This window comes from Ctenocephalides felis, unplaced genomic scaffold, assembly GCF_003426905.1.
Source record: "Ctenocephalides felis isolate EL2017-DRISC unplaced genomic scaffold, ASM342690v1 CF-g0.4_SCAFFOLD_00788, whole genome shotgun sequence".
In the NCBI taxonomy this organism is placed as follows: domain Eukaryota; kingdom Metazoa; phylum Arthropoda; class Insecta; order Siphonaptera; family Pulicidae; genus Ctenocephalides; species Ctenocephalides felis.
This window is the reverse complement of record NW_020536942.1, coordinates 11,447-24,992: the sequence shown is the minus strand read 5'-3', so window position 1 is coordinate 24,992 and position 13,546 is coordinate 11,447. Positions and strand designations below refer to the sequence as shown.

General features: G+C 31.4%; 1 protein-coding gene and 1 long non-coding RNA gene across 2 annotated transcripts; one reads left to right on the top strand and one right to left on the bottom strand.

Moving 5' to 3' along the window:
- Positions 1-4,876: 4,876 nt before the first annotated feature.
- On the bottom strand, positions 4,877-5,725 carry LOC113369457. Its single transcript, XM_026610194.1, has one exon. It carries the CDS (start codon positions 5,723-5,725, stop codon positions 4,877-4,879), a length of 849 nt encoding a protein of 282 aa, XP_026465979.1.
- Positions 5,726-10,285: 4,560 nt separating this feature from the next.
- Positions 10,286-10,627, top strand: LOC113369478. Its single transcript, XR_003366498.1, has 2 exons — positions 10,286-10,363; positions 10,439-10,627. It is a non-coding gene; the product is annotated as an uncharacterized LOC113369478 (long non-coding RNA).
- The last annotated feature ends 2,919 nt before the right edge of the window (positions 10,628-13,546 follow it).

Below are 13,546 nucleotides of genomic sequence, written 5' to 3'. Positions count from 1 at the left end.
TCATTTATAATTTTTATTGGGACTACTATTTTTTCTGGATTAGAATTTTTTATGTGGACTAGTAATGGTAATATTACTACAAGTAATTTAGATCGAACTGACAAACTTATACCTTTTACATACTTTGACCTAGAATCAACTAACGAAAAATTTAAAAAAAGATCAAATATGGATAATAATGAAAACAATACTCAGCTTTATGTGCCTATAAACACAAGCGATCTGCCAGAAATATTCAAAACAACCACAAAAACATTTTTAGAAATTTCACAAGAAATGCACAACCTATACAACACAGACTTATTATATTTTATCTTTTCCCCAAACTTCTTCAATTTATTTGTAAATGATTTAGGTGAAGTAAAAAAGTTCAAACAGAATACACCAAAAAAGTTGTAAAAATTGAAAGTAAAATTATTGAAGATTTTCTTGGTGTTTAAAAAAAATTAAATTTAAAAAAAAGTGAATATAAAATTACATTAAAAAAAAAAATTTAGAAAAAAAATTTGACAGATTTGTCAAAAACAAATATAAAAAAATCTTTTTGGATCATCCTTAATACAATATCAAGTATTCGTACAGGTTATATGAAATTTCTGATGACAATATTGAAATTTTGAATAGATTTTATGATCTGATAAAGGAAAGTATAGTTGAAATTGATTGTGCTTATAAATATGCGGATATTTTATTTGAAGTATTTGTGTATGATCATGTGTTTGATATGGGAAGAATTAATATTAAAAAAGTAGTTAAATATTTTAAACAATTTCAACCGGAAAAAAATATCCCTAAATTTGATAAATTTGATCTTAGCACTTTGGCAGAAGAAAGAAATGAAAGAGCTGAATCGCTTGAAAAGTTTTATTCTAGAAATTATATTACAAAAGAGTTTATGGATAAAAGAAAAGAATACGATAAGAAAACGATTGAGATTATTGAAAAAATTGTTAATGAACTTAGATATTATCGAAGTAATCTACCAGACACTAAATTTAAAATAGCTAGGTTTGTAAGAAATTTGGAGCATATTCCTTTTATAAGCTGAATGAAATTAATAGTACAAATTGTTGTTATTAACTCACATTTTTAAATAATAAAAATTTACATGTATTCATCTCAAAATAGATTTTATTTTTATAAACTGACTTTCTAATTAATTTAAAATAAAACTATAATATTTTAAAATAAAATGTATTTTAAAGAGTAGAAAATAATTAATGATTTTTAATTAAAAAAGATTCTAAAGGTGTAGATGTATAGTACAATTAAAACTTTTAAGAAATTGTAATTTTTTGCTGAACCCTTTTTCTTTATGAAATAAATCGTTTTTAATTGAATAAATAAAATTTATATTTTTTGGGAGGTTCAATATTAGAAGGCTTAAAGCCTGTATGTCGACAAAAATTTTTTCTAAAATGACAAGATGAGAAAGCAAGATTTTTGAATAAAAATATAATTAGGAAAGAAATTGTGGGGTGGTCCCACATATAAAAATCAAGACACTATAAATGAAAAATAAAGTTTATTACAAAATTATAATAATTTACAAAATCTTCTTGGTTGAATTCTGGTATTCTTGGTATTCCTCGGTTGGACTCCGTAGTTTTCCTAGGTGTTGCCTGCTCGACCAGTAGAAGAGAAAAGAGATCGAGGATGGTAGCTGCTTTGGTTATATACCTGGAAGCCTGACCCCCTCCACACATTAGGGTCCCTAATAGTGTGGAGGCTAGTGTAGCTCTTTACTACTATTTTTCAATAGTAGGAGAGCTAGTGTCGCTGCAATACCCCCCTGGCGAGTCAATAAAATTGTATTAATTTTATTGCATGCGAGGACGGACTACCCGTCCAAACCGTGTTCTATATTGATTTGAGGTATGTTCTGTAGCGCTGGATGGAGTTGGACTCGTACTTTGGTCGTCTTCTGTGGTGAAAGCGGGCTTGACACGATCGATGGATACTCTTACATTGCGTTCTCCAATTTTAATTTTCAATGTTTTGGAGTTACGATCTATGACTTCATACGGACCTCTGTATGGACAAGAAAGCGCTGGTCGCAGAGCGTCTTCCCTAAGGAATACAAATTTTGCATTACTTAGTTCTTTATGTACAAAAGTCTTTTTCGATCCATGTGCAGATGTAGGAGTTGGATGTATTGTTTCGAAATGTCGATGTAGATTTCTCAAGAAGTCGCTTGTTGGTATCTCCTTGCGTGTGCTGATTAAAAATTCGCCAGGTAGACGAAGCGGCTCTCCGTATACTAATTCGGCGCTGCTGCTTTTAATGTCTTCTTTAACAGAAGCTCGAATTCCTAATAAAATAATTGGTAGAGAATCCATCCATGACGGGTCTGCATGGCACATGAGGGCTGTTTTCAGTGGCCTGTGAGCATTTTCAATCAATCCATTCGATTGCGGGTGATATGCTGTAGTAGGAATGTGGGAAATTCCTAGTAGTTTGGTTACTCCTTGAAAAACAGCTGAACAGAATTGCCGTCCTTGGTCGCTAGTTACTTGAGAAGGAACACCAAAGCGTGAAATCCAAGAATACAAGAAAGCCCAGGTTACACTTTCTGCGGTAATATCTGATAGAGGAAAAACTTCAAGCCAGCGTGTGTAACGGTCTATAGCAGTGAATAGATATTTAAAGCCTTTTGATTGTGGAAGTGGTCCGACAATGTCAATGTGAACATGCAGAAATCTGGCGGGTGGCACTTTGAACTCTCCAAGTGGTGTGACTATATGCCGACCAATTTTGGAGCGTTGACATGAGATGCAGCTTCGAGCCCAGGTTCTGCAATCCTTGCGAATGCCAGGCCAAACAAATCTATCCGTGATGAGTTTAGTTGTGGTTTTTATACCTGGATGAGATAGATTGTGCAGAGTATTAAAAATATGTCGTCTATGTTCAGCAGGAACATAAGGACGTAATCGATTCTGAGATATGTCGCAATATAATTGTTCTTTGGTTCCTGGAATAGCGATGCGTTTCAGGTTGAGAGCAGTATCTGATTTTAAGAGCGTTACCAGTTCTTCATCTTCGTCTTGCGATTTAGCAATAACGGAGTGATCCAAAGGCGATGTTATGGCTTCTGCTCTTGAGAAGGCGTCGGCTACAATGTTTTGTTGTCCACTAACATAGCGAACATCTGTTGTAAACTGCGACAGGAAACTTAATTGATTTAATTGTATTGGCGGCAGCTTGTCCTTTCGCTGGGAAAAGGCGTGAATTAAAGGTTTGTGGTCAGTAAACCAAATGAAATGTCTGCCTTCCAGTAAGCTTCGAAAATGTTGCACTGCTTCGTATCCAGCCAAAAGTTCTCGATAATATGCTGGCCATAGTTGTTGTTTCTCAGATAGTTTTTTTGAAAAGAAGCCCAAAGGTTGCCAAGTGCCATTGATGTACTGCTGTAATACTGCACCGATAGAATGGTTAGATACATCGCTAAATAATGCTGTTTGAGCATTTGGAACTGGGTGTGCTAGTAATGTTGCTTTAGCCAATTCTTTCTTACAAGTCTCGAAGTTATCTTGAAGCTGTGGGGTCCAAGAAATTGGTTGTGATCCAGATTTGGTAGATCCTGAGAGCAACTTGTGTAGCGGAGCAAGAAATTCAGCTATGTGAGGAATAAACCTTCGATAATAATTAATCATTCCTATGAAGCGTCGCAGCTTTGAGTAGGTTGCCGGTAGCGGATATTCTTGGAGATCGTTGATACGGTCTTGTGGTGGCAAAGTTCCATCTTTAGAAATTTCATAACCAAGAAATGTAACTTTGGGTGCACCTAATACGCATTTCGCTGGATTAATGACAACGCCGTGGTCTTTCAGACGTTGAAATAATTGGCGAAGATGATCTTGGTGTTCTTCTAGCGATGTAGATGATATAAGAATATCATCTAGGTATGCGTAACAAAAATCCAGACCTTGTGTAACCTCATCTATAAATCGCTGAAATGTTTGTGCTGCATTCCTTAATCCAAAAGTCATATACGGGAACTCAAACAACCCAAATGGTGTTATTATTGCTGTTTTTGCAATATCATCAGGATGGACTGGAATTTGCTGAAAGGCTTTCACTAAGTCAATCACTGAAAATATAGTACATCCTGCTAAATTATGGGCGTAGTCCGCAATATGACGAACGGGATATTTGTCTGGAATTGTGCGTGAGTTGAGTAGCCGATAATCTCCGCATGGACGCCACGTCGAATCCTTTTTCTGTGTCAGATGTAGAGGTGAAGACCAAGAACTATCGGAGGGTCTTGCAATGCCTAATTCTACCATATTCTTAAATTCGTCTTTGGCTACGCGAAGTAATTCTGGCTTGAGGCGCCGTGGTCTAGAAGAAACTGGAGGTCCTGGAGTGGTTCTAATATAATGAAATGTTTTGTGTTTGCTTTCTTGACACAAGCCTGATGGTCTGGTGATGGATGGAAAATCAGCTAATAATTTGTTGTATGCACTATCTCCAAATATAGACTTGACACTTTGTATCCGAGAGAATGTGACACATCCTGGAGATGACAGTGATGTCAGGTTGTCATGTAGACGAGAATTCTTTATATCGATAATGATATTGTAGTACGCCAAAAAGTCTGCTCCAAGTATAGGCATTGTTACGTCTGCTACGATGAATCTCCAAGTAAAATTTCTTCTTAGTCCAAAATCTAATTGTAAAATAATATCCCCGTACGTGCGTATGTTGGTTCCATTGGCTGCAGACAAAGTATAGTTTAGTTGAGGATTAGGTTTAGCAGTTAAGCGCCTTGGATACACGCAAACGTCTGAACCTGTGTCGACCAAAAACTGTACCTTAGTTCTGCGATCACTTATGAAGAGGCGACGGCTTGATGAAGAGCAAGGATAGGTCGCCATCACTCCTTGCCGTTGGAGTTTTCCTCTCTGAACGAACAATGACTCTCGCATTTTCTTGCCTTCTTTCCGAATTTGGCGTGGTACCAACAGAATGTATTACGGTTGCGCGATCTAGAAGTACTTCTCGGCCTGAAGAAGTGGTTAGACCTGTCTTGTCGAAATGGGCTACAGTTTCTATTTGCTGATAGGTCGAGTCTGCTACGATAGGTGAACTTGGCTAATTGCTCTGTAAGATCTTCCACACGCTGAGTTAGTTGATCATTTTTATCAATTAGTTTTTGTATGATGTCTTGCTGTTGGTTGTTACTAGTTGCTGCGACTACTGGCGGTTGTGCAATCTCACATATTTTGTCGGCGAGCGATGCAAGTTCTTCTAGGTCTCCATTGATCTGGGTTTGCAATATTTGTTGAGTCTGGACCGGTAGTCGTTGAATCCAGATTTCTCGTAGGAGAGAATTGTCGACTGTAGTTGTTCCGACCAATGAACGAAGGTGACGTAGGAACTGAGAAGGACTTCGATCACCAAGTTCTTCTTGCAAAAGTAATTGTCTTATCCTTTGCCGTTCGGAAATTGATAGCCTTTTGATTAATTCCTCCTTTAGTTTTATGTATTTATTCTCTGCAGGCGGAGAGTTTATAACGTCCTCTATTTGGAGTAAATATTTGCAATCTAGGTGAGCTATTACAAATTCATATTTAGGCAGGTCATTGATGATGCGGCATCGAGAAAATATTGCTTCGGCAATTGTGAACCACAATGTCGGTTTCTCACTTAAAAATGGCGGTAGATGCGGAGTGCGTGAGATTGCGTCGAGTTCCCCTTTAGTGTCCTGCATGTCTTCATTCATTGTTTTTTATTGTCTTCTGTACGGATAGTGCTCTATAGTAATTCAGCTCACACCAATTATGTGGTCCAATTCAGCGTCGGGGTCACCAATTATGTGGGGTGGTCCCACATATAAAAATCAAGACACTATAAATGAAAAATAAAGTTTATTACAAAATTATAATAATTTACAAAATCTTCTTGGTTGAATTCTGGTATTCTTGGTATTCCTCGGTTGTACTCTGTAGTTTTCCTAGGTGTTGCCTGCTCGACCAGTAGAAGAGAAAAGAGATCGAGGATGGTAGCTGCTTTGGTTATATACCTGGAAGCCTGACCCCCTCCACACATTAGGGTCCCTAATAGTGTTGAGGCTAGTGTAGCTCTTTACTACTATTTTTCAATAGTAGGAGAGCTAGTGTCGCTGCAAAATCATTTTAAAAGTGTAATATATGAAGAATATAAAGGAAAAAAGAAATTTACTACAATATTATAATTTTTTAAAAAATAAGTTGTCGAATTGTTGCCTAAAAAATATACGTAAACAAAGTTATACCTACTTGGTCAAAGAAAACAATATTATAGTTTTAATGGACATAAATACTCGAAATAAAAAAAGTTATTGACAATGCGATTAATTCAAAATATGTCCAAACTTCTAAACTAAGCAATTTTTTCATTATATCATCTATATCATTCTTTTAATAAAATATCAAAAAAAATCATGCCATAAAATAAGTCTTATAAAAAGAAATTTACAGAATTAGGAATAAAGGGCATGAAATAATCAATATGAATTAATGAACATTTTAAAATTTTAAGTAATAACCTAGATTTAAAATGTTTTTGAATAAGTAATGGCTTTGATGATGAAGACTGAATGAAAAATGTTAATAATTCAAAATGTTTATGTTAAAAATCACTTGAATTTTTTTATAAAACTTTTGATTTCCGAAATACTGTTGTAATTTCCGAAAAACCAAGTTATTTAAATAAAACAGAATTATAGTTTTATTTTTTTAAAAAAATTACAATTTTATTTCTATGGATGATTTTTTAGATGAACTTAAGAACGATATAATTAACAATAATGACATACTAGTAAGTTTACTAGAGTGAAGGAGACTTTGTTGAAAATGGTTTATATGAGGCTTTAACACGAAAAGATACTTCTCTTTTTATTTCCACTGGATTTCAAGAACATGAGTTAGAGTATATTTTTGAGCTTGTAAAAACAGAATTGATTCACAAGATGCAGGAAAATTGGATTAATGCAAGCTAGGGCCTAAGGATCGACTTTAATTTCTCTTACTATATGTTAAACACAAGTCGCTTGACAACAATTTTAGGATTAGCAACATCTACTACCAATTCAGTATTGAATAAAACACTATTAAATGTAACACAGAAACTAAGTTATATATTTAATGTACCAGTTAAAAAAAAAGACTAAGCAATTATCAGTATAAATTTACATTTTAACTTAAATTTTTTTCTATAATAGATGCTACCATGGTTTGAATATCTTAGTTGGCCTAGTCACCTTGTGTTAATAAGTGTAAAAGATATAGATACCCTTTGTTTAAAGCTTTCTTTACATATCTTAAAAAAACAACAATCATCCGTCTTTCAGCCTGTGGTTCTATTAATATTTTTCTTTTTATTGAAAACCAAGATCCAAGCATTAAACGACCGTGTTTAAAATTTAAAGCTACTGCATTATTCATGATGTAAAATTTTTTTTGTCAAACATTCAATATTTGTCTTTTAATAAAAGTGGAAATCTAACTGTTATAGCTTATAACAAAGCCAAAGGTTCGATTCCCGGTCGTGTTGTTTTAGGAAAATTAAAGTATATAAAAAATAATTTTTAAAGACCCATGAAACCATCAATAAAAAAAAACAAACAAAAAGCATTTATTTTAAATCCAACTACTTAAACCACCTGGTTTCGGATTATATCCGGGGATATAACACTAACAAATGGAATTTGTGCATTTTTATCCTAAATATATCCCGAGAGTAAGCATGACTATTTCATTTTTGTAAAAAAATCTAAATGTTAAGAATTTTTTTAACTAAGAAACTAAGTGAAAGCAATACAGTGTCCTAGATACTAATAATACGTGGGCAATCTTGAAAGACAAAGCGATCATAGACTAAATTATCAGTTAGAGTTATTACTCCACTCTAAGAATAAGAGTTTAAATTATCTGGAAAAACTTAAATATAGTAAAAGAGTAATAACTAGCTGTAAGTGGAATTCTGTCTTAAGGCAATTAGGGCATCGTGCCTTAAGGCAAATTGCTGAAACTTCCCGTACCAAAAATTATTTTTTTTTAAAAACGATTAACATTTTTGAAAAAAATTTACTTCGAAAAAATAAGATGGACAAATTGGACAAAAAATTACTTTTTTTTGAAAAAAAATTTTTTTTAAAAAAAAAAATTTAAATTTCTTTTTTTTTTTGAAAAAAAAATGTTTTCTTTATTTTGACATATTTTGGAAGATCTGACCTTTTTTCAAAGCAATCGTACTGCTTTAACTGCATAAAGACGAAATATCAAAGCGCGTAAGCGCCGCGTCGCCGTCTAACGCGTAAACATTGGTACGGAACCCATAGGAATGTAAACAAAATTCATACTTATTGTTAAAATCTCTATAAAATATCTGATAATTTGATGTGCATATGTCTAATGATCATTTTTGACCGCCAAATGGCATTTTTTTTTACTTTTTTCATTAGATCTCCGAAACCGCTAGACCTGCCTTTATGAAAATTTGGTCAATTCTTCATCTTGTCAATACAAGTAAAACGTTTTTTGACTTATTCAAATTGGACACTCCGTTCTCTTAAAAACTGAGTTACCGTTTTCGGCACTTTTTGCCCCGTATCTTTGGAACGGCTAGACCTGTCTTTGCCAAAAACTAATCAGCACGTCTCCTTATCAATACGAATCGAATGTTTTTTGAATTATTCAAATCGGTTGATCCGTGTTCCCGAAATCGTCGACGAAAATTTGTATCCGCACATACATACACACACGCACATACATACATACATACACACACACACACACACACACACACACACACACACATACATCCATTTTTTCTAAGGTATGCCAAAATGTTCAGAAACCTCTGAAACGCAAAGATATATAAAAATTTTCATTTTCGATTTTTTTGCGATTACTATAACTATCCCTACGGGAAGTTAATTAAAGATTTTTTGAAGTGTAAAAATGTATTTTAAAATATTTTTGACGAAATATCGAGGATAAAGAGATTATTGAAAATATTACTACAGTAAGCTTTGCTTTGACAAACTTCCAATTATTGTAAAATCTTTTGACCATAAATATTAAAACTATTTTAACAAGTTAAAAAAATAATAAAAAACAATAAATGTAATAACACAAACTGATTAATAAAAAGCAGAATTATCAGAGTCTCGGAATAGGACTCGGTGCCTATTTAGTAAGTTACTGTATAGCGACTTACAATCTAAATGTTTGTATTTACATTATCTATTTATCTTTTTTCATCCTGCATTAGTTGTGGCGAAATTTTTTTTAAAAACAAAAATAAATTATTTCTAGAAATTTCGGTAAACGAAAACTTGAGCAACAAAAAAGTTTAAATAATAAAAAATATAGGATCAGAATTAAAATTTATAGCCCGATAAAGGTTTTCTTTTCGGTTTGATACGCACAAAAATTTAATCCTCGAGGAGGTCTTGAGAAGAACTAAAAATAGCAGTATATCATAAAATTCAGTGTTTTTACGGAAATTAGATTTTGTAAGCTCCATTGGTATTGTTTTTATAAATATTACAATCCATATGTTCTTCATTTTAAATAAATATTTTAAAAAAATTCAAAATAAATAAATCTTTTTTAAAAAAATTAATAAATATTAATTTAATTAACCCTAACCCTCTAATTTAAATTAAATTTACCTTAGCTGATACCTTTGAATAAAATTAGACATGTTTTTTTTTTGTGTGACAGCAACTGACGGTGCAACAGTAGTGTATCTTGAAGGAGAGGAGGTCCTTGTAAAAGAAAAGGTCTGTTACCTTTATAATTTACAATCAACAAAATTTTTATTTGAATGTAAAAGAAAAGTGCACAAAGTTGTCTTTTCTATTTTTAAAGAAACTTTTTTCAAAAAATACTAAAATTAGTGTAGCAAATGTTTTGAAGACCTGTCACCTCTATCTTCACAAGGTGTCTACTGTTGAAATTTCTAAATAAACCGGAATAGGGAACGGGCAAGCTCTCCTCTAGCGGATTTTAAGTGCAACTTGGATTCCAACAAATATGGCGGATGACACATTTATGAGTTGAATTTGCTGTCAACTAATATTTGTTTTGACGTAAAACGTGCATTTTTAGGTTAAACATTTAATAATTCATATTTCTTACATATTTTCATCATTTATTTTTTATGATTTTACAATAACAGAGGTAAGAATAATGAAATTTAAAATATAAATTTTGTTTGCTACTACCAATATGCATACTATTTACATTCAGGAAGGATATTCAATCAGAAAAATATTGAAAGTTCAAAGTTTGAAGAGGCTTTAGTAAATTAAATCAGTATTTGCTTAAATGATCATATTTACATGCATAAAAACATTATTAAAAATCCATTTGTGAGTTTGATTCTTAGAAAACACTAATTATGAAAGTTAGAAATTAGTTATATTGCTTTAGGTTTTACTTTTCAGATTCATTCGTTGGTAGTTTCCAGGGTATTTGAAAGTAGGTTCTTATTTATTTGCACTCCAGATGGCTTTATTTCATTTGTTAATAATGTGGGCTTAGGCAGAATCACTCCAACCCAAATTAATGTACTCTCGGGCGTAATAAAAAAAAGTAAAATCTGGATGTGCTGTATTAACTGACAAAGGTAAATTCATGAGTAAAAAAGACAAAGTTTTTAATTGTACTTTATAGTCAGGATTTTCATCAATATGGACTGAGTTAGACAAATTAATAAATATAGCAGTACTTGTGCATATGCTATTTGTTTAAAATTAAATTTAAAACGGATTACTTTCACCAGGAGATATTAATTAAACTCACTTTGAAGCTAGTGTGCGTATACATGTAGAATGAGTCATACACAGAATGAAAATTTTAAAACTTCTATGTAATATACCAAAGGACTATCAATTTTCTGGTGAAAATATTGTTTTTTTATGTCCTATTTTGGTGAATCTTCAAACTTTCATTATTGGATGGGGATGGTAAATGAAAGAAATGTTAATTTATATTAGATTAAATATATATGTATCATGACTGTTAGCTTGTATAATAATATTAACTGTACATAAATGTTATATGTAATACATAAATTGAAAGCTTTTGGAAATCAAAGATGAATACTTCTTATATGTACCTAAATTAATCTGAAAGAAAAAAACATTGAGAGCATATAATTTAAAGTATAAAATTTTAACAGGTATGTAATATTAAATTCACACAAATAATTACCAATCTATGGAGGAGACCCTCTTCTATCAATATTAGCAAATACTGCTCATCGGTATAAAATTTTGGAGAAATTCTTCAACCGTGCATATACTGATACAATAGCTTCCTAAAACTTTTAAAAGTAATATCTTTTTATGCAATAAAACAAAACATACCTGCAGTAATGCAATAATACAAAACAATTAAATCAAATCAAATTGCAGTGTAGAAATCCTGTAAGTCCTGACATCCTATCAAATATGAGATTCATTCTGCAACAAAGTACTAATAGAAAGATCTAAACTTTGTTCAGCTGATAACACAACATGCAAATCATAAAATATCTTATGGTCTTGTCTGAAAATTTTATCATACCTTTAAGCAACACATGTTTGTTTTAATATGGTGGTCAATAGCAAATACATTTTAATTATGAGTACATACCTCAATGAATCTATCCAACGAAGCAATTTATTTCTTCTAACGTTAATTATAACAAAATTCACTTTCTTATTCATGCGCTTTCTTCACTTAATATACGCACATGATTGGTGACTCAGATATGCCGCATTATTATTAGAAATAAATAAAAATTGCGATTATAAGAAGCAATAACCATCTTTAACAAGCACATAAGTTTGAATAAAACCTGTCAAAATACGAAATAAAACCTGTCAAACGCCATCTTGTTTGGAATCCTTGTTTGCACTTTTTCGCCACCCCGAGAAGTCATGGCGTTTTCACTGACATTTTTATGAGCTTGCCCGTTCCCTATTGGTAATAAAGCTGTTACTGCATGGTGTTTTTACCAAAGAGAATTGTTAGCTGATACCCTAGAATTCAGTGAAAATCAAGTTAAATAGATTAAATTAAATAGATGGAGAAGGAACCGTGGTGGAGGTTGATGAAACTAAATAAAGTAAAAAAAATATAATCGCGGTAGATTAGTCGAGGGTACTTAAGAAAGAGGAATTAAAAGGACCCCGAAAAAAGTGTTTTATGTAAAAGTTAAAGATCGCACTACGCACACTTTATATTCCGTTTTGTCAAATTTTATTCTACCTGGTTCCATAGTGTATACTGACTGTTTCAAAAGTTACACTCCTGTTTATCAAGAATTAAATTTTAGTCATTTAATAGTAAATCATTCTGAATTTTTGTCGACCAGATCACTGTAACTAATAACAATACAATTGAGGGTCTTAATAATGGATTGAAAACGATTATTAAACCAAGAAACAGAACAAAAAAGAATATCAATAGGCTGTTTTATTTTATTTTTAAAAGAAACAATAAAAAAATAAACGGCCTGGTTTAATAAATGCTTAAAAAACATTAAAAATATTGATTAAACTTTTATTTTTATAATTTAAATAATATTTATTATTTTTTAAAATAAAACATAACAATAAATTTAATAAAGCCTAAGTTTAATTAAACACTCATCTAAATAGGTAAGTTTTTATTAAATTAGTTGTAAATTCCTTCCTAACACATTAAATTACGTCGATTTTCGGTTTGAAGTGCAAGCCAAACGTGAAGATAGAAACGTTTGGCTTGCACTTCCAACCGAAAATCAACGGCGATAAACACAATGTGAAAATTTCCCCCTAAAAATTAAATTTTATTAAATTAAGTAATTAAATATTTAAGGGAAACTAGATAATTATAAGTTAATAGAAAAATATAAATTTAAAAGATATTAAAATAAAAAATTAAATAAATCTAACAAGTTAAATCTTTATTAATCTTAAGATTGCTTCAAGCAAGTTTTTTTTATTAAAAAAATAAAAAAACTCTTTTAAAATTTTTTCTCTTTTTCTCGTTAGTTATAACATCTTTCCTCTTTTTAATTTTCAATTTTAAAGTATTATGAAACGAATCAATGGCTTGTGTGTTAATGTCATTAAAACTATTTTTGACAAACTGTACCAAAATAAAAATTATGGTACATTTCCGTTTCCACTCCCACCTAGTAAGGGGGACCCTTTAAAATTACGGTTGATTTTATTAAGAAAAATAAAATAAAATAAATTATAGAATAAATTAAATATTAAATAAAAAATAATTAAAAATACATTACACAATACAGTGGATTTAACGATTCTGAGAGATTTGTTGTTTTTTATTCAGAAAATTTATTAAAGAATTTTAATGACGTTAAAACCTGATTGATTGATGGAACCTTTAAATCTGTTTCTACTAATTTTTACTAACTAATATCAATAAACTTTTATATTTTTGGAAAGGTATTTCCTGTAATATATGTGTTAGCAAAAAATAAAACACAAGAACATTATGAAAAAAATTTCAATTATTTGCTAAATAAGTTAACCGTAGCACTAAAAAACATTATAATC